General features: G+C 41.1%; 1 protein-coding gene and 1 long non-coding RNA gene across 5 annotated transcripts in view; one reads left to right on the plus strand and one right to left on the minus strand.

Moving 5' to 3' along the window:
- Nucleotides 1-6,829: 6,829 nt before the first annotated feature.
- Nucleotides 6,830-21,144, minus strand: MTG2 (mitochondrial ribosome associated GTPase 2). 2 transcript variants are annotated; one of them, XM_077831912.1, is made up of 7 exons: nt 21,059-21,144; nt 20,057-20,269; nt 16,731-16,878; nt 11,887-12,002; nt 10,279-10,497; nt 8,285-8,423; nt 6,830-7,880 (listed from the first exon to the last, which is right to left on the minus strand). In XM_077831912.1, exons 2-7 carry the CDS (start codon nt 20,261-20,263, stop codon nt 7,486-7,488), a joined length of 1,224 nt encoding a protein of 407 aa, XP_077688038.1. In that variant the 5' UTR covers nt 20,264-20,269; nt 21,059-21,144; the 3' UTR covers nt 6,830-7,485. The 2 variants fall into 2 exon arrangements, with proteins under 2 accessions (XP_077688038.1, XP_077688039.1); XM_077831913.1 differs by having other exon boundaries at nt 21,043-21,062.
- The window catches only part of LOC144273385 (uncharacterized), a 29,987-nt gene continuing 29,006 nt past the window's right edge, over nt 21,058-22,038 (plus strand). For all 3 annotated transcript variants that reach the window (XR_013347749.1, XR_013347750.1, XR_013347748.1), the window contains exon 1: nt 21,058-21,195. This is a non-coding gene — a long non-coding RNA (uncharacterized LOC144273385). The remainder of the gene's footprint in view (nt 21,196-22,038) is intronic.

Below are 22,038 nucleotides of genomic sequence, written 5' to 3' on the forward strand. Positions count from 1 at the left end.
AAATAGTTTAATAGTATACCAGAGGCAAATACCTAACCTGGAGAAAGAATCAAATTATGTGAAAGCTAATGTTCAAGCAGCAGCACTTACTCTCACTGTTAAAAGTCAACAGATAGTAAAAGATTTCAGCTTGGTCTCAAGCTTTATTGTAATGATCTCTGTATTGGACACTTGTCACAGTAATACGCAGAATGGTTGCTATATAGCTTGTGACAAAAGTTCCTCCGCCTTGGTGAGTCCTGCGCTTAATAGCAGATTTGCTTGCCTCAGAGATTCATGGTAGTTTGACCACTTTTGCTAGTGGCTCAAGCCTGCCGTTCACTCAGCTAACCGAATCACTGGCCAGCATGGGGAAAAGGAAGGAGAACAATCCCCACAGCCTCTGCTGGTCCACCTAGTGGGTCAGGGGATAGGCCAGGGACCTTCCCCTCCGATGGGACCCACAGTAAAGGTCAACTCTTCCTGTATCCAACAGGGAGTTGGGAGGATGGGGGAACCCAAGCCCACCCTCTACTCCGGGTTCCAGCCCAGGGCCCTGTGGATCACAGCTGTCTACAGTGTTTCGTGTAACACCTGTGTAACAGCTACAGCTCCCTCGGCTACTTCCCCATGGCCTCCTCCCAACACCTTCTGTATCCTCACCACAGGACCTTCCTCCTGATGCCAGATAGCGTCTGTACTCCAACAACATGCCCCCTCACTCTCAGCTCCTTGTGCGCCCCTCACTGACTGAAGTGAGGTCCTTTTTAAATCAGATGCCCTGATTAGCCTGCCTTAATTAATTCTAGCAGCTTCTTAATTGGCTCCTGTCTGCCTTAATTGGTTCCAGCAAGTTCTTACTTGTTCTGGAACTGCCCCTGTTACCTTACCCAGGGAAAAGGGACCTGCTTAACCTGGGGCTAATATATTTGCCTTCTATCACTCTCCTGGACTACGACCGGGGAGACTGGCTGGATCCCCTGACGCTCGCTCAGCGCCTGGGCCTCTCCTGGCCTCATACTCCCCGGTGCATACTTCAGGAGGTGAGGGCCGCTTTGCCGTCTGCTGCTCAGGTTTACCTCAACCGGGTCCTAAGAGAGGGCACGCCCAGCCCACCGGACCATTTTATTGGGCCCCTGCCCCATGGACCCAACCAGCCCCCCGCCCCTTCACTGTGAGCAGGCTGCACGATCTGCAGCCGGTCCACTTCCAGACCATGCCTAGGAAACATCTATACATGCTTATGCTCCATACCCTTCATCTCTCACCCTCGCATCCCGCCCCAACACAAAGTGGTAGGACCTCCTGCCACCTCTAGAGGATGAGGAGCCCCGGTGGGCCAGCCTTTACGCCACCTTGGTCCCGAGGCCCACCGGGGATATCAGTTGGTGGCTCCTTCACGGGGCTGTGAGCACGGGCGTGTACTTGGCGCGGTTCACCCCTATCCCGGACACCTGCCCCTTTTGTGGCAGGAGGGAAACCCTGGCACACATTTACTTTGAGTGCACCAGGCTGCAGCCCCTATTCTGGCTCCTCTTAGACATCTTGTTAAGCTTTGGTTGCACTTTTCCCCCTCAGCTTTTTATTTATGCACTCCCTATCCATGGCCCCAAAAAGTCATGGTACCTCTTGGTCAGCCTCCTCCTGGCCCTGGCTAAAATGGCCATCTATAAAACCAAGGTGAGGAGGTTGGCCAATGGAGTCTCCTGTGACTGTAGGGCTTATTTCCAATCCTCCGTCTGTTCGCGTATCCGGGCAGAGTTCCTCTGGGCAGCATCCACTGACTCCCTTGATGCCTTCGAGCAGTGGACGCTGTCCAGGGTTCTCTGCTCCGTGTCCCCATCTGGTTCCCTTTGTTTGACACTTTGACTGCACTCCTGTCCCTGTTATTTCATTAGTTGTCCCCTGGAATTACTTGTTTCCAGGTCCTGTGAATCCCCTTCTTAGACTGAGGGGGGGGATCTTTTAGCAGTGGGAGGGCGGAAGCCATCTGGCCCGGCCCTGTCACAAGCTCTAGCGAGATGCAGCAAAACTGAAAATATATTTGTAATTTAAATGTAATAAGAAGTTTTACCTTTTTGAAAGGCATCTTATAAAGTTGCATTATTTTACCCACCTATAGTCTCATTAACCTCCACAGAACTATGTACATGAGTAAGGGCTGCAACATCATGATCTACGTGCATACTGGTACTATAAACCCCTGCCTCTTACCCTCAAAATGATTTACAAACATCAAGCGATAGTTCCTCTTAGTAGCCATGGGAGATGAGTGACATCCCCATTTTTTTAAGCTGGGGAAACAGATAAACACCTCTTCCAAAACCACAGGAATCCATATTAGAACCAGGATTACAACTTAAAAAATCCTGACTCCCTGTTTTCATCTTTCATCTTAGTCCATATCTTCACAAAAGGCCAATTGTCCAAGTTTAGAACAGCTTTTGAGACCATGTCATTTGACTGCTGAAGACAACCCCCCTTGGGTACATGTGCTACACATACAGGGATAATTGTCTCCATTCAGAGTAGTACAGTAGAATTACAAACAGCATTTCATTCAGCAACAGTACAAACAAGTTATTCAAAATACCCATGGAGAAACTAAACAAACCAGCTTTCAAAGCAGGCAAAACAGTAACAAAAACTAAAAAAGTAAATCTGTCTACAGGATTTTATTATTAAAAAGTATAAATCATTGCCAACCTACTGGATACTGTAAAATAGCCCTATTTTCTTGAAATTATCTCGTTGTTTGTAGGATTTCAGCAAACTGCAGCAGTGTTAAATTGCACAGCACTTTAGGAAGCACATTCCCTCAAACAGTACTTAGAGATTCTGCTAGCCCTCATTAATTTCATACAAAGAGCTAAAAGCTCATGCCAAAACAGCGCTGGCAGATCATCTAGCTGGAAACTACTATTCTGTGACCTAGTTAAAATTAGACAGGGAGAAGCGAAATGTAGTTCCCTTGACTAAATGAGGAACCTAAACCTGAGCAAACAGCAGTAAGGTGGGAGAGAGGACTGCAAAAACTGAACAAAAATATAGCTTGTACTAAAATGATCTTGCATTCATTTCTGTAGTCCTTCTGAAAAATTAAAAGGGAGACTAGCCATTAATACAAGTAAAATTGCAGAATGTTGAAACAAAACATATTTAAAGCTTTTCTAATATCAAATACTGCTTTAGTTAGGACTTCAATTCACATTAAAATGAGGTTCTCTCTCACATGAAATAAGATCTCATCTCTTCCATTCACATTCCTGTGAACTTGCAACAGGGAGACAGAAAGGTGGACTTCAATGGGGAAAACAGAGAGATACAGGAGGTCACGTAGTAGGAAAAGGGAGCAATGCAAGGACACTATGAAGTGGGACTGGGAGCAGATCCTGCAATATGTGCCGACTTTGCAGGTAGCATATTTCATTTGCAACAGTTCACTTTTTTCTTTTTCCTTCATTCGATCAGTTTTCTCCTATATTTCCACTGGTGAGACTAATTCCCTTTGTTAACCTAGTATTTTCAGCTAAAACATATAGATTACAGAACAGGTACCTTGGACATTGACTCTGCTGGAAGTTAGTTTCCATCACCAGTTCTTATCCAACATTTACCCTATTAACTCCATTATACTTTGTATACCTTGGGGATATTTCTGATTTTCTCAGAGATGGGACAAAGACTTGAAAGTTCTCTAGCCTCCTGCTCACTGTTATACACTGTAAAGCATCACTTGTTCTACAAAGAGTCTAAATAAGTAAATTTTCCTGACTGAATAAACTATTAGTGGCATCAGTATTTTGAATGCTCAGCTAATTTAGGAACCTATTCTGTCACCCTTAATACTGAATAGTACTTCACTCTATGAGGAGTCCCACTGAAATCAACAAAGCTGTTTGTGGAAAAAGGTACTACTCAATACAAGAAAGGATGAGAGAATATGGTCCTTAAAAAAATGTAATGTTTCTAGCTCATTGTTGGAAAATACCCACAGAGCACTTTTTTCCATCAGATGAAGGGAAATGTGCCCTTCTGAAACCCCTCTAAAGCTAATCATATGAACACACAATGAAGAACATCACACTGGCATCTCAGAGTACAATCAGCTACCTGTTATAGACAAAAACTAATTTAGTCAATATTATACCTTGTTAAACTACTTAGCAACCTTCTAGCACAGAGAGGTTTCAGAGAAAGAATTTCTCAAAGGTGTGATTGCTTGTTATGCTCTGATTGCATATTACTATGCAGAATATTCACAAGGACTGGTGTTATTTGAGCTACGGAAAAAAGCCCTGATGCACACAGGCCTTTAAGGTATGTCTCCACTGCAATGTAAGCCCAGGGTTTGAACTCAAGCTCAAGCCTAATCCTCCCCATCTACACACAAATTGTGCTAACACAGAGCTCAGATCTAGAGTCCCAGGACTGCACGGTAGTGAAGGGTCCGATTCAGAGTCAAGCGGAACCCAGGGTTCAAGTCCTACTGCTTTGCAACGTAGGGACAACCCCACTGGACTTGCGCTCTGGGAATCCACTAAAAGCTTACCACAATCCTACAGACAACTTCTTTGTCCTCTGGACAGTCAAGTTTGCTGGACAGTCAGTTTTCCCACACTGCAGCACAAAGAGCTTGAGTGGCCACATTTTGGGAGGGCACTAGAAAGTACGGGACACGGGTGGTAGGACGTGGGCCGGCATAATGCAATGTAAATGCTGAAGCCCCAGGTTGGAACCCAGGGTTCAATAATTGCTAACTTGAGGTTACAAATGAGTGTAGATGTTCAAGCCCTAGGTTAACAAACCCAGAATTTGCTAACTCCAGTTCTACTACTAACCCATGGCTTACATTGTAGCAGAGGTCCCTGTTAAGGTATGTCATCAACTTAAAAGCTAGTCAATTAAAAACCCATCCAGAGGTAAAAGTATACACTTTCCACCCCTCTCAACTTTGGTGGTCTGACAATATTTTCCTGTGTTTCTCTTGCGTTGCTGTGTGGAAAAAAAACACACAAACAAAAGAGACCGTGAAACTATATACCAAGTACTGTCAAGGACACACAACAAATGGAAAATAAAAAAAGGAAAATAATGTCTCTAATCTTTTTCAGTTACAGAAATATTAGATGTTATTGATAATAAATACATTTCAGAGAAATTAGATTCTAAAGGTGAACCATGTCCCTTCAAAGTGAGTACTACATTTAAACTTGATTCCACTTAAACTAGTTTCTAACACAGCTTGCCTGGCCAACATGGACTAGGCCAATCTGTAAGAATAGTATTTTGAAGCCATGTTTCAACCAGGATCATGATTAAACCAAGTTCAGAAGTGTTCCCAAATTCTGTTTAAAGGCTAGGGCAGAGCAGAACTTCAGGACCCATCTATTCTACAAGTGTAATCATAGCAGGAGGTTCATAGTACAACATGGCTGCCCTTCAATAGGCCAGTCAAAGCTTGAGTCTGGTTTGCCTGTAGAGCAAATCCTGGTCCGATTGAAGTCAATGGGAGTTTTGCTATTGAGCTGAATGGGACCTGTAAATCTGTCTGTTTGCTTTGTCAGAAACAACTGGGGAGGTACATATACATGTAGCTTCTATACTTGACTTTTAATATCTCTAACTGGGGCAAGATGAAAAGGATTGAACGGTACCTTTTTCACGAGAGACCAAGACAGTACTCTAATATATGGGATGAAGTTGGCAGGCTAAACAATTACTCAAACCACCACCGACCGCCACTACCCCACACTACTGTCTGCTAATGGCAGAAGCCATTGAGTGTTCCATTACATGAGATCACCTCTTAAAAGGAGGTCTTAAAAGGAGGGTGTAAAAAGCTAATAGAGCAGGGATACAATTAACCCACTTTTTTTTCCAAATTTCTTAGGCCTTAAATGACAACTGTGGTTCACAAGATATATCGCGCTTTAAAGCCCCTAAAAAGAGTTTGCGGAGCAGATGAAGCACTGCTAAGTGGTATGGATTTGTATGATACAATGGCAACAGAAAGGGAGGCATGGAAGTATGGAAGTTCCTGTTTTGATATGAGGCCGTTTAGAATGCTGATCAGCCAAAATCAGAATGCTTAGTTTGCACAGCAGCAGTGATAAGGGGCTTTAAAATGACAGATTTGGACTTGACAGTGTCTAAAGCAACGTTTCTCAAATGCGGCACCATGGCCATATGCAGCCACAAGTGACTTTTCTTGCAGCCACAACCTCCTGGGCAGTGATTTCGGGGGGTGGGAGGGAAGGAAGAGGAGATCAGCAAAGCCGCAGCCCCCTCCCCCACTGCCGCCAGCAATGGTTGGGCCCTGTCCACCTCTGGAGACACAAATGCTGGAGGAACAGATAGCCAGTGAGTTCCCCACCTTCCCAAGGCTGGTGGGGTCAGGCTCCAGCCCTGGGATGGCGAGCGGCAGGTTCCAGCCATAGGCTTTAGGCTTCATATCCCAGACATACGATGGTGGGCTCTGCCCCTAAGGCCAGCCCCCGCACATGACACCAGGCCCTCACTGCCTCCCCCAGTGCTCCTGTCCCCTGCTGCCTCCATATCCACCTCCCCATCCAGGGCTTAATTTATCCCCAGGCTTGCCAGGGCTGAATAAGTCTGCTGTGAAAAGTGATATTTGTATGTTTCTTAATATCACTTTTCAGAGGAGACTTGGTAACTAGGAAGTCTAAAAAAAAGCAAAAGATTTAACAAGAAAAAAAATTAGAATGTACAAAGCAACGTATTCATGTTTCTAGTCTGTTTCAGTTTAGTAAAGAAGAGAGACAACTGTACATTAGTTTTATTATTGAGTCTGCAAAAAAAAATCCTGCATAAATAAATTAGAATGATATGGAAATGTGTATGTGCATATTTATTTGTTTTTCCTAAAGTTAATTAAGTATTTTACGAAAAATGTCTAGTATAACCTACTGTAAACCAGAATTTGTACGCAAGTTTCCTTAGATTACAGGCCAATTTGTTATGCACATCGCCACTACAAGTCTCACAAGCTTTTTCCAACAAAATTTAATGGCCGCAAAAATAGGAGATGCTTATAGTTCGATTTGTTTCGTGCAGTAACCGAGAACAAATTTACAGTGTGTTGTGTCCTGTGCCCCATGCTTCTCCTACACATACATCATAATAACATAACAGCAGCTGTACTGGGTCAGACCAAAGGTCCATCTAGCCCAGAATCTTGTCTTCCGATAGTGGCCAATGCCAGGTGCCCCAGATGGAATGAACAGAACAAGTAATCAAGTGATCCATCCCTGTCTCCCAGTCCCAGTTTCTGGCAAACACAGGCTAGGAACACCAACCCTACCCATTCTGGCTAATAGTCATTGATGGACCAATCCTCCATGAATTTATCTAGTTCTTTTTGAACCCTGTTATAGTCTTGGCCTTCACAACATCCTCTGGCAAAGAATTCTACAGGTTGAACATCCTGCAATAAATGTTGTTTTCCTCCTCCATTCAGCTTAGGGTTCATGGGAGCTCTGGTTCCTACCATTTGACTGGATTTTGTCTACGTGATTGTTCAGTATTTACATAGGCATCATACAAATCTCTTAGGTGCAACAATAATTCCTCCAGATTATCTCCTGTCAATGCAGATAGTGGGATGACGCTCTGCTCCACTCGCTCCTTAAGTAATAGTAAGTTAGCCTTTGACTGAGGAAGATCAATCTTATTTCCAATGACAGCATGAGGTCTCTTTGACAAGCCTTCTTCATACTGCTCCAGTTCATATTTTAAGTCTTGGAGCTGAATCCATGGATCAGACACAGACAGATCCACCACAAATAAGAGAAAGCGGCAGTGTTCTATGTGCCTCAGAAAGGCCAATCCAAGGCCCCTGTTTAGATGAGCTCCTCTTATTATACCAGGAACATCAGCAACTATAAATGAGAGAGAACTGAATGTGAACATAACATTTTTAACTTAAGGGGTTCTATTTGTCTGTCTGTCGGTCTAGGTACTTATATAGCTCCCTTTCAATGTAGTCTCTAAGAAGGCATTGTATGAGTTTGTCTCCTGCAGCCCTAAAAAAATCAAGTTATTTCACCAGAGACACTAAATTCAGCTCAGAAGTCTGAGGTCAAGAGTACATACATGAAAAACAATACTAGGTTTAAAACCTATTTCATGTTTACATCAGGTTTGTAGTTCCCTAGAACTAGTAAGCTCCTAAAGAGTCATTTTTACAGTTTTTACTGTCTCAACCAGGGACATAAAGGGAGACAATCAGATGTCACAACTAAAAGTAGTAATTATTATATAAACAAAATCTCATAACACATACCTGCCACTTGTTCATAGTCTTGGTAGTGAACAATGCCTACATGTGGATTTAAGGTTGTGAATGGGTAGGGAGCCACTGCAGGCTTTGCATTGGAGATTGCTCGCAAAAGTGATGATTTCCCAGCATTGGGGAATCCTACCTGGAACACAAATATTTAACCAGGCCACAATTCCAGATTAACCAAAATAAAGAGTGTTTACATTTGCAAATATACATCAGTGGTTCTTTAGTAGTTGTCATAACTCAGAGAGCTGTACAGCCGTTTGTACCAAACGCATCAGTTTTGCATGCTCATGTCTAAAGATATCTGGGTGCACTTCTTTCTCTATTTTTAATTTTTCATTATATCATTAACATATATGAGCTTTCCATACAAGCCTGAACAAGTCTTACTCATAATCTGTATTTATTACTTTAAAAAACCCATCTCTGGTTGGTCAACCACTTGTCAGCTATGTATTTATTTTCAAATTCCAAAAAAATGGCGACCATACATTATAAAAATCTACTTGATTCTGACATAAGGCTTGTCATTTTTTCCATGGACAGGATTTTCATGCCATGAATGGTGGCGGATCTATCATACATCTGACTTACTAGGAGTAACCATCACCAATCATCTCATTTGGACTGTAAGGTAACAGAACCACAATATGCTCTGTGGGTAACCTAACATTTTTTTCTTTTTATTCTTCTATTGCAGTCTCTCTCGGAGGCTAGTTCCCCCTGACTCCTAAAGCCTACATCTTGAAACACTTTCCTAGGAAGTCTACGCTTTCTGGGAGGAATGGCCTTAGAACAGTTATAGGCTATCCTGTCTGATACAGACAAGTGTGTGTGCAGTGTCAACAGCACTCACAAGAAACTGAATCAGATTTTCCAGCCTGCTTCGGATAATCATTCTGAACAACTGCCATAATAAGTATGGTAGAGATCTGGAAACTCATGATTTCACCGTGTCAATTTTAAGCCCCGATAACGCTCCCATTAAAGTCAGTGGCAAAATTCCCATTGGCTTCTATGGGCATAGGCTAGGACTCAAAATGCTGGATTTACTGCTGCCAATTTAAGACCCAGAGTAGACTGCACAAGCTAAAATACGGCTAAGTTTATTGAACCAGCCATGCTAGTTCATTTCGTTTTCTTTACAAAGCTCTTATGGGCCAGACAAATGTTGTAAGATTCATGCCCTTTACATACTGTTGTAAAATAAGGGTTTGTTCAACAGCTCCACCAGAGAGATCAAAAAATTGCATGGATTTAAAAATGAAATCAGATTAAACAATAAATTGACTTAGCATTAGCATACCATTCAAACTTAAATGCTAAGACAAAATTTACATATCTGAAACCTATACAAAAAGCTAACAAAGTTAAACATTTAATACCCATAACAATGCAAAGTAAAGACAGACTGAAGGATGATTATGTTTTTATTAAAAAGGGGTGTTATTTAAGAGCCATAAGTGTTCCTTGATGGCTTCTAGGTGTAACATGCTGTCTCAGTGCATGCCATCATGTCTCCCAGAAACAGCTTGTCCAATTACTTTAAAAGCAGCATCCAAAAGTTCTCCTTCAGTGGCAGAAGCCCCTAAGTGCCAAAGATTGGGGGTTTGATCCCTGATAACTTTGCTGCCTGTATACATTCAAGCCCTCTGTTATGTCAAGACGTATTCTAAAGAGACATTTATGGGACAATATGTTTTATTATTGCAATTATTACTGAAGCCCGTACCTTGTTTCCTGTTGATTTAGCATGAAGCCTTTTACCAAAGAGATATGGCATCAAGTTATATATAAAGTGGTAGCAAAAAAAGTGACAGAAGGGCTACTCAGGATACTCCTCTACTAAGTAATCATTGTCATTCATCTCCCACACAAACTTGCTGCGAAAACAACAAAATATAACAAAGCAACATTCTTTCGTCAGCTAGCCAAGTGACATCCCGAAAGTGTATGCCAAAGGTTAATAAAACAAAAGAGGCAATACTCACCAGCCCTGCATGTGCCATAGTCTTGAGCTCCAGATGGAGGACTCTTTCCTGACCTGATTCTCCTAGAGTGGCTGTCATTGGTGCTCGATTCTCATTGGACAGAAAGAACCGGTTACCCTTCCCTCCAGATCCTCCATAAGCAGCAACATATTCTTCGCCATGCTGAGCAAGATCAGCCACAGTTTTGCAATCCTCCTTAACTACAGTGCCCACAGGAACCTTGAAAAGAGAGAAAGTCCTAAGCAAAAACAAACTATGAAAGTTCAAATACTTAACAGTACTGTTCAGCAGTTCCCGGCAGCTGGCAATGTTCTCAGGGTCTAGCCAACACCACAACCCTCCATCTCCCAGCTGGGCGAAAGTGTGAAAAGAGTCATTAAGACCCAGATCTAGCAGGAGAGGCCAAATAAGCACTCTCACTCTCGACCCAAACAGCAGTGTCGGACATTAAGAACTTTAATGGTACCATACTATTTTTTTTTGTGCTTTTTTGTGTTCCCAGTCCCAGGTTTCACAAACTGATGGTGAACCAATTCAGCATACCAACAGGGGGGCATAAGGAGATTATGGATCATATTGGGTAGCTAAAAAGCAAAGTAAGAATGATTTATATTTTAAAACGAATTAAAAAATAAGGAAGCAGCAACAGACATAAGCAGATGGGGAATTTGTTTTTGTTTGTTAATAAAAAAACTGAACCAACGTGATGCATTACTATTACCACCTTGCTGGGGTGTGCATGTAGAGGTGTATGTGTGTGATCTGTCTGGTTCTTGTCTTCCTCTCTTCTTGAGAAGTGCTTACCTGACTTTGGGCATTTCCACAAATTTATCAATACATAAGACACACCCCAACAGCTGACACAGTTCCAAAACAGACTCTGAAGATTGACTTTATGGATAACACTAAACACAGGTATAAAGTTTAGGGCTGTATCTACAGTAGGCAAAAAAATGGTACTTTTTAGTGCGTGTTAGCTAGTGTATTAAAGTCTTAGTGGAGACAAGGCAAGTTGTAGATGTAAATATATTAGTTGGTCAACGTAAACCCTAGCTAACCTGTTAAAAATACATCTTTCTTTCTAATGAAGACAAGGCTTAGAAGCGAGGGAAGCCTCCCTTCATTTGTGCTAATAAACCATACAATAAAGTGTGAAACCTGTTTTCACATGGGATCTGCAGACAAACGGAAAGAACAAACAACAATGCTAGAAAATATAGTCATGAGCTTGGCAAGCACAGTAGTGATCGGCATCAAAATGGACATGTCCCAGGTAGCAGAACTAGCCTGGGAAAAATACTGCTCTAATTTAACAAGTTGTGTGTTTGACTGCACTGCCTATTTGAATTCTAGAAGCAAAGGCTGGTCACTATTTGTTTTAGCCAGATGCAGCATGCTCTTTCAAAGAGGTTCTGGTATGAACAATGAGAACAAAGCGGTTTGGTCATGCCTGTGTGTGAACTAGCCCAGATGCTATGAACACTCACTTTGACTAGTCCCACTAGGACTACTCACATGCATAAAGTTACTCACACAGGTAAGCTTTTGCAGGACTGAGGCCTGAATTCTCACATAAAACTTTCAAAGTAGTCAGCAACAGTATCTTACTTTAATATATGTGTATCCACCATTGGCTCCATAACAGTTTTTGCTTCTCCCTCTTTCTCCATGAAAGCCTCGATACAATGGGAGGACTGAAGCCAGTGATTTGATTTGCTGGTCAGCTATAAAGCAAAACACACTTTAAAAACATTCTTATGTTAAAAGAAATACAATAGAATCATCTTTTGACCCCTTTATCTTCTGCAGTATACCACAGACAGAAGCATTCCATAAGCTAGTGAGAGTCCAGGGGAGGTATATGATGTCAATTCTCTTAAAGTAAAACTCCACCGTTTTATTTATATGCTTAAGTTTATAAAGTATAGAAACAACGGAAGTAACCCCACTACAAAACAAATTTCTTAACCAATAAAGAACATCTATGATTTCACAATAATCAATCCATTGCTATTTACTGAGTTAGCAATGTGAGTACTAATAAAAAGACAAGTCCTTCTGACAAGTCACTGTGTTTTTAAATGTTTCACAAAGAGTCTGGACTTTTTTTTTTAAATCACGCCACACAAGCTGTGATCTTATCAAACTGTCTCTTATTCTGTTTGTACAGTACCCATTATAATGGAGTCTCTGTGTGCCACTGTACTACAACTAATAATAATCTCACAAGCTATCCTAGATCAGACTTGCTCTGTAGATGACAGGGAAACTTCCAAGAAACATCCAAACCACTCTCCAAAGTAGTGCTGACACTATATAGGTGCTAACTATTATTATCCGGTAGAGGTGACTCCCTTCTTAATCAGTAGTGATGAATCAGTAACTCAATATGATACTACTGTAGAATGTGTAATTAGAATTGTTGCCTTTTGGAGCAGTACTCAAATCAGATCCTGATCACTTGCGGTCATTAGAAAGTACAGTATTTATGTTGGCCAAATTCCAATTTGCAAAATTACATTCTCTCTCATTGTAGTCTTCCTACAGCCCAGCCTCAATGGGATTTGGCATTCCTCACTGCCTGTTTTATGTTGTTGTGTAGTGTTGATGAGTTCTTAAAAAAAAGTTGTATTTCACAACAGAAGCGGAGGCATGTCTGTGATGGATGAAGTTACTGTTGTCAATGTAGTATGTAAAACTCTGAGATGCTTTGGAATGCAAGATCCCATATAAGTGTAAGGATGAAAGGAACTATTGTAATGTGACTAAACACTAAAAAAGTTTTATTTTAAAATTGCTAAAAAATATTTGAGAAGCTTAAATATCAGACTTTTAAAAAATGATTCTTTACAAGCACAAGGAAGGGAACCTCAAAGACTTAATATTTGATTTATTCTACATCCTTTCCAGTTCCAACGTTGGTGCACATGGTGGAAACTAGTTTCTTCCATTTCCCTCTGTCATTTGTTGCTGCTTCCTTCTGCTTTATGGTGCTGACATCAATTGTTCTGCCCTCCCTGCTAAGGATTCTTCTTAAGGTGTCTCTTGGGCACTCATTTCCTCAACTCAGTTGGTATCCACATGACAGCTTCATGGTAGAGTCTGTGCTGGCATCCGGAGTACATGCCCCAAAAATATCCAAACACTTCCTTCTGATACTGGTGGGAACGACCAGCTGGTTATGGATTTCTCAGCTCTCTTTGCTGGGGATGAAGTCTTTCCAACCAATGCCCAGAATCTTTCATAGGCATTTATTTTTAAAGGTGTCTAATTTTCCATTTAATGTTTGATAGAAAATGTAAGATCTTCAGCTTTTGGAGCCATGTTAGCACTGAGATTTCATTTTAATTGAAAATTCTCAGTTTTCTTCTGGTGTTCTAGAGCTTAGATTTCTATACATTGTTGAGGTTAGTAAATGCTGTGGAGGCCTTTCCTGTCCTTGAGGTCACTTCCTTCTTGTGAACTCTACTGGACAATATGATGCTGCCTAGATAGGTGAACTATTCTACTTTCTTGATGGTTTTTGCCTTCTAATGTGATGTTACTATTTGATTCTGGGTTTCAATGAAGTTTTAGTAGAACTAATTTTGAACCCTGGTGGCCTGCTATTTTTGCCAGGTTGTCTATCTTTGTAACTTTTCACGCGTTTCGCTCAGTAGCGAAATATCATCAGCAAAGTCTAAGTCTTCTAGACATTGCCATCTACCCATGCTATATCAGTGTTTGTGTTGCTAATACACTTCTTCTTTATCCAGTCTATGGCTATGCCAAACAAGAGAGGTGATAAAATGCAGCCCTGTTTCATGCCATGATGAACGAGACTGTTGTCTGACTGTTCAACCTTACAGAGCATTTTGCATAGCTATCCATGCTTTGATGATGTTGACAACTTTAGCTGGGATTCCATAGGACTGAGGAATATTCTGCAATATATGTCTCCCCCCCGGCTATCAAATGCCTTTTGACAAAAATCCAAAACTGGTAAGGGGAGCACTTGCCATTCTATTCATTCTTCTAAGATGATTGTTAGTGAGACTATCTGATCTACACAGGATCTCTTGGGCCTTAATCGTGCCTGTTCTTCTAAACTTTGCATCCACTGCTTCTTCATCCTGGACAGTGTCACACACACACCTTCCCCTCCAATAGAGAGTAGTATAACTCCTCTCTAGTTGTTAAAGTCAGTAAGATGACACTTTTTGGGGTATTGTGACAATGATTCCACATTTCTGCTGGTCCCAAGGGATCTCTTTTCCCCAAATTTGATTAAACTATTCTGAACTTAATTCACAGTTTTAAAAGTGGGCCCAACCAACTCAAAATAAGTTACCTAAAGCCAAGACAAATTCCATATAGAATTGCTGACCCAAAACCAGAAAGTTAGAAGTCTCTTCTCCCCTTGAAAGATGCAAGTAACTCCAAACAACAAGGTAAGAGACAAATGAAACTAAAAAACTTATGCTCAAATAAATTGGTTAGTCTCTAAGGTGCCACAAGTACTCCTTTTCTTTTTAAAAAACAGGTATGTCTGATGAGCAGATTTAGTGCTTTTGGAAATAACTTTTAATTTCAGAGCAAAACACAAGAGTCCTATTCTTCCCAAAACATCAGACATTAACCACAGTAAAAAGCCTCTGACAAAACCTCCAGTCTTTGTTCTCCATTTCTGTTATGAAAACTCAAAGTGGATAAAGATTGACTATTTCTTTTTAAACTAAAAAGTTGGATTTTTTATTTAATTCATTTTAAAAAAAATAAAACCTATTTTAAAATTATGACAACCGATATTAAGGGCTAATCTTATACTCTATTAAAATCATTTAAATTAAATAAAAAAATATTCAAGCCGTTTGTTTGCTACCAAAGTTTTGAAGAAAGTCAAACCACTGGACTTGTAAGAGTTACTGGCTAAGTACTCGAAATCAGAGTTTGTTGAAGTGCTAACCCAGGTTTTGACAGCAGCAGCCTCTTCCACAGATATAAAGAGAATATTTTCTTCCTTGTTATTTATTTAGCTAGTTAAATTCAATGACTATTTCATTCAAAGTTAAGATACTGATTGGAAATTAAGCAGGAAGGTTTGTTGTCCTCTTTCAATCTATGGATAAAAACGAGGTGGGAGACAATACAATCTACTACTTCTAAAATCTTGAAAGACATGGTGACCAAAAACAACTAGTTCAATTCACTAATTCCACATACTTCCTTTTTTAAATAAATCACTTAGTTTTGAATACAAAACCTGTTTTGATTAACTTACTTTTTTCCTTATGTATCCAGCACATTTCAGGTAGTTTTATTTAACTAATCAAAAACAAATGTTCAAATACTATTTTTGGGCATTTTTAAATGAATTCTAATTTCCATCCAAATGCAACTTGACACAAATCATGAATAAAAAAGGAATCACTTAGTAAATAAGAAATGTCATTTTCCATTTTTTATCATAAAAAGTGTGAAAAATGAATCTTAATAAATGTATGTTAAACTACATAATGGCTTAAATAAATGTGTATAGATATAATATATCCTGATGGTTAGCAAAAAGAAGTACCAAATTTAGTGTCAAGGCTATATTTAGTTACAAATCAATATGTTTAATGTTTACCAGCCAATGAGAATCAACCTTTCTTTAGGAAAATAACTACAAAGCACAAATGCAAAACAAGTTTAAAATCACTGATTTAAAACAATCTAGGAAAATTCTCTGCTTTGTGCGTTCCACAGATATTAAGCCAATTAGTAGTTTCAAGTCTGTTTTAAAGGTCATACACTATATCCATTTTTAAGTGTGTATTTTATTCTTCTTGGATTCTGACACCACCCTCATTCATATTGTAGCACCTGAGAGTCTTCCAGAAGTGCATTTAGACACATGACTAGCATCTGTCATATTTGTTCTTTTTTTCCCTCCCAAGAAGTTACCTTAGATTTTTTTTTAGTATTTATCTAGCTTACATTTTTGTAGCTTTTTATGTTTGCTGTGCCATGCATCTTTATTACTAAAGGCAAGGTCAAAGAAGCGCACCTGGAACGTGTGTGTTTAGTTCTATAAAGAATAAATGTTGGCTTTACTCCCTGCTTCAGGGGCAATCTGCGTCAGTGTGGGAAGATGACAGAATACTTTAGCATTTTCCGAGGCATATGTTATGAGATATTAAAAAGGTATTCGATTTTCAAATCAGTTTGACCTGAAATATTTTCTAGCTAGATTACGTAAGAATATCAGCGTCATTCACATCCCCTTTGCAGTGGCTGTTTGGAAGTACTGCAAAGAACAGATGGAGTGAAGAAAAAGAAAAACATTTCCCTGTCATATATATTTATCGATTCTATCACTCAAACTCAGTTTGTGGAAAGACATCAAAAATACCTTTAAACAAAGGGACAATATTTACCATGCCATCCCTTAATCTATGGTGTACAAGACAAAAAGGATATGCAACTTTTACCTTTCAAAATAACATGGCCCCCATCTCCTCCGTTTCCACCATCAGGACCTCCAAACTCTTTTCTAGGCTCACTGTGAAAAGAGTTAATACCCGGTCCTCCGTGGCCTCCAATCACACACACTCTTCGATGATCTACAAAATATCGGGTCTGCAATGGAGAGATAGTTTCATATGATTTCTCTACAGTTTAGTGAAACATTATCAGACCTCTGTCTCAACAAGCTGAAGGCTTCTACAAAACATAGCTATCTTTAAACGTCAGGAATTTCAATTTCCATTTGAAAATCAAAATCTATAGCATAGCTACAGTTTAGACATCAACCAAAGAAAGCCCATTAACCTAGCAATTATCTTGAAGAACGTACACAGGATCACACATGTTAAGAGACCCTTAAAACAAAAACATCTAACATACATATTTGAGTTTCCACTGGCAAAAAATTCCAGAGAGAAGATGCTGAAAGATCGTCCTCCCTAATTATGTATATTAGGAAACTATTCTAATGATAATGAACATCTACTGAAAAAAAGAAAAAATGGGCGAGGTAATATCTGGACCAACTTCTGATGATGAAAGAGACAAGCTCTGAAGCTTACACAGAACTCTTCTTCTACTGAAAGAAGCAAGGAAACTCAGTGACCTAGGTAGTTGGCAGTACATGGAAAATTTTAAAAAGGCCAGTCTAAGCATATTTAAAAGTCTGTATGCTCCATGCTGACTAAATTCAGAGAGTTTCCAGCATCTGATCTGAGATCCTGGAATTTGTAAGAACTTTTCCAACAGAGTGGGAAAAACTGAAGGCATTTTGTGCATAGTGTCCAAAAAAAAAAAAATGCAGTGAACTATGGATGATACAAGGAAGATATGTGGGTCTCAGCAGCACTAAGATATAAAAATAGCAAGCTGTAATAATATTGTAAAGATGGAACTGTTCTCTGGCACAAGCTATCATTCACTCCAAACTAATGGAGACTGAACCTCAATATTAGGCATTAGACTTCTGCAATAATAAGAAGCTGAACTCCTTGCTGCTTATCTGAAATATTTGAACCTCAAGCCTACAAACCTGGGCTGGAAAGTTACAGAAGAGACTCTCTAAAGAGAGCCTCTGGGCAGGGACTGCATCTTTCTTACATGATTGCACAGTACCTAGCGCAATCCTGATTTGGAAGCTCTGTGTACTACTGTAATACAAATAGTAGCATCTAGCACTTTTGTTCTACTCATGAGTACAAAATGGAAGGAATGAGGCATTCAAACATTTGAGATAGGAGTAGATTTGGTCCTTATACATGAGCTAAAGTTTGCATGACGGGTGAAGGGGAGGGTTATTTTCTGGTATCAGTTCACTACTCCCTACTCCAATTATGCCATTCTTCATGCAAACTTCAATCTTCATTTAATAAGACAGAACAATCCGATGTTCCAACACAAAAATTTACGGAAAGGTCTTTCTTGGAAATGGGGCAGAGTGGGGAACACTAAATATTTCCCATAGGCAGTGGTCCAATGGTAAAAGCAGGAGACAGTGTGAAGAGTCCTAGATTCTGGCCCGTTCTCCCACTGATTTACTGCATTACAGTGGGCAAGTCATTTTATCTTCTCTATGTACAATAAAGATAACAACACTTATCCATTGACCTTTGGAAAATTTTCTGGGATCCTCACGTAAAAAGTGCTATAAAAGTATTGGCATGTACATAGGTATTTTCTTGTGTGTCAAGATGTAGAGAAAAATTTACTTACAAATGGTAATACAAAACATGCTAAAGGACTTTACAACCAGGTGGAGAATGGATTTTTTTAAAATATAAAAATAACTTGAGTGGTGAAAAATTGTTACTAGTAAAGTGACACCCAAGCACCTGAGAAAAATCCAATTATTGAATAACCAAAATTGCTTTTGCACAATCACTAGTACAGCAAAACCTTAGCATTACGAACACCACATTTATGAACCGATAGATCAACCACATACCTCATTTGGAACTAGAAGTATGCTATCAGGCAGCAGCAGACACAAAAATAAATAAATAAAGCAAACAAATAAAAATAAAGGGAAGTTTAAAAAAAGATTAACAAGGAAACTATTTCTGTGCTTGTTTCATTTAAATTAAGATCATTAAAAGCAGCATTTTTCTTCTGCACAATAAAGTTTCAAAGCTCAATTAAGTCAGTGTTCAGTTGTAAACTTTTGAAAGAACAAACAAAATGTTTTGTTCAGAGTTATGAACAATCTCCATTGTCAAGGTTTTTGTAACGTTGAGGTTCTATCATAAAAATGTGACCGCTGCTAAAAAGCCTCTTTTTTCAAGTGTAGTTAGCACCACCAAACGGCAAAATTGCAAACTGCTGTTTTAAATTAACTAGATTCATTTATTGCTTATTATAAACAATGAATTCATTTCCCTGCAGCTGAAATATAGAACCAAAAGGAAGCGCCGAAACAAAAAAGAGAAAGCCTATGATTAACCAGCCATTAAATCTAGGCAATTTGTGAGTTGCATAAGTTCTTTAAAAAAAAACAAAAAAACAAGCAAAACACTACTTGAACTTTAGAATAGCAACGGTCTAAAAAACAAACATGTTTTGTTCTATGTCATTTTTCCAACCCAAAAGAGAATTATGATCATTAAAACCTCTACAGCAGTGGTTCTCAACCTTTCCAGACTACTGTACCCCTTTCAGGAGTCTGATCTGTCTTGAGTAGCCCCAAGTTTTACCTAATTTAAAAACTACTTGCTTACAAAATCAGACATAAAAATACAAGTGTCAGAGCACACTATTACTGAAAAATTGCTTAGGTTCTCATTTTCACCATATAATTATAAAATAAATCAATTGGAATATAAATACTGGACTTACATTTCAGTGTATAGAATATATAGTATAAACAAGTCATTGTCTGTATGAAATTTTAGTTTGTACTGACGTCACTAGTGCTTTTTATGTAGCCTGTTGTAAAACTAGGCAAATATCTAGATGAGCTGATGTACCCCCTGGAAGACCTCTACATGTACCCCTGATTGAGAACCACTGCTCTACAGAAAAGCAACTCCTATAGTTACTACTACTATTGAAGTAATCATAAATAACGTTCACTGTGAACTGAGATTTTTATTACATGAAATACTTATTTACAACTATTTTTTCCCCACTATCCAAAATTAATTATATTTCATAAAAATATTTCCTTAGAATGACAATGGTAAGTGGGGAATATACACAAAACACTCATCTCTAGGACTGATGTGTTCTTTTAGCATACAACAAGTTCTTTGAACAAATCGTAGGTTAGCCTATCTGAATTTTAGTTTAGACTTACCAGCTTCTTTTCTGATATTGCTCTTTTTTGTTTCAGCTGTTGTTTTTTTGCACACTTTGCACAGCTTGTGGAAAGAATCCTCTGCCGGCAATTAACATGCTGCTGCAATAAGCAAGTCTGTATATGTGGTGAATATACAGGTCTCCATTGCTGTAAGCCGTCCAACAAAGTCCATGTTCTTGATGACAAGATTTTAGATCCCAGCATATCCACCTAGAAAGTGAAAATTATTGACAAAGGAAAACCACTAACTAAAATTCACCTTTGTGGCTCTAGAAACAAATTTCACATGCAAATCAAGAGAACAAAAAATCAGTTTACATCATGAAACACATAATGGATTAGAAACCCAAGGTCCAGGGATTGACCAATATTTCACCAATATGTTCTTACTCAATCGCTGTAATAGCCTTCTGAGAGTAAGACACCAAGCACATATACCTCCCCAAACTGATTTCCCCTCACTAATGCCTGTGCACATGCATTTATTACTGCAGGGCTGTTCAGAAGCATGGACTATATATAATATACAGAACCTCTATTTACTCAGCAGCAGAGAGCCCCTGTGCCCCCCCCCCCCCGCGCCGCCTCACAGCCAGCTCCTGCGCACGCCCCCCCCCCCCCGCGCCGCCTCACAGCCAGCCCCTGTGCCGCCTCACAGCCAGCCCCTGTGCGGCCCCCCCCGCGCCGCCTCACAGCCAGCCCCTGCGCACGCCCCCTCCCCGCGCCGCCTCACAGCAGCCCCTGTGCCGCCTCACAGCCAGCCCCTGCGCGCCCCCCCCGCGCCGCCTCACAGCCAGCCCCTGTGCGCCCCCCCCGCGCCGCCTCACAGCCAGCCCCTGCGCGCCCCCCCCGCGCCGCCTCACAGCCAGCCCCTGCGCACGCCCCCCCCCCCGCGCCGCCTCACAGCCAGCCCCTGCGCACGCCCCCCCCCGCGCCGCCTCACAGCCAGCCCCTGCTCCAGCCCCTCTTCCCCAAATCCGAACCTTGCATAGTACCCACCAACCCCGAGGAACTTTCCTATGGCAGACCCGCCCACTCGTACCACGTTCACTTGGACGCAGAGGTCACGACCTCACCCAAATTACGTCCTCGCCCGTCAGATGGGCGCACGCGCAGTTCTCTCCCCTTCTTCTCCGGTAGGTATGAAAAGCGCGGGAAAAGCATTGCGGTCAAATGTGGGCCTAGTCTAACGGCTCTATTTGGGTTCGAGCCGCGCTATCTCCTCTCCTCCTGGCTTTCAGCCGGCTGAGCGCCCTCTCCCCCGCCAGCGGGGCTACAGGCACGCAGGAGCCTGGGGCTGGGCGAAGAACTAGCTCATGGGATGGCCTCGAGTCACCCAATCCCTGCCTTGCCCACGGAGCTCGAGTTCTGGCCCCGGCCATGGGGATGGGGTGTGGGGGGGACGCAGCGTGTACAGGCCCAGGTGGCTGGGACCCAGACACAAGAAGAGAGAACCCCTGTTGCGAGAGCAGCTGGCTGGCGTGGTCTCTGGGTGGAGATGCCCCTGCGCGCTACAAGATCCCTACTGGTCAGAGGCTGCTCCTGCTTTAGAAACGACCTAGGGCTTTGTCTGGGGGCCCTGAAATCGTCAGTGTTTCCTCATGTGTTCCGTTATCAGGGCTCTTGAAATAGAGCGCGGGCCTGGCCTGGCCAAGACAGGCTTAACTTCGCTCCTGGGGTCTGGCAACACAGCAGCTGGGACAATGCTTCCCACCACATCAGATGCATGCTAGCTCCCCATAAGGTAGTGTACCTAAAAACAGCTGTGGGGCTAGGGTGGCTGGAACTAGCCAGCTGGATCCAATCTTGCCTGCCTCCCGGTACATACTTGGACACTAGCCTTAGCAGCTGCCATGGCCACCCTGCTATCTAGAGTAGAGCTAGCACATTTGTCTACCCAGGGGTGAGAATTAACCTTTTGGTGCTGTGCAGACCTACCCCTTGGAAGGACTGCCATTGAAGTCACTAGATGTACTTGC

Source organism: Eretmochelys imbricata, chromosome 13, assembly GCF_965152235.1.
Source record: "Eretmochelys imbricata isolate rEreImb1 chromosome 13, rEreImb1.hap1, whole genome shotgun sequence".
Taxonomy (NCBI): Eukaryota; Metazoa; Chordata; order Testudines; family Cheloniidae; genus Eretmochelys; species Eretmochelys imbricata.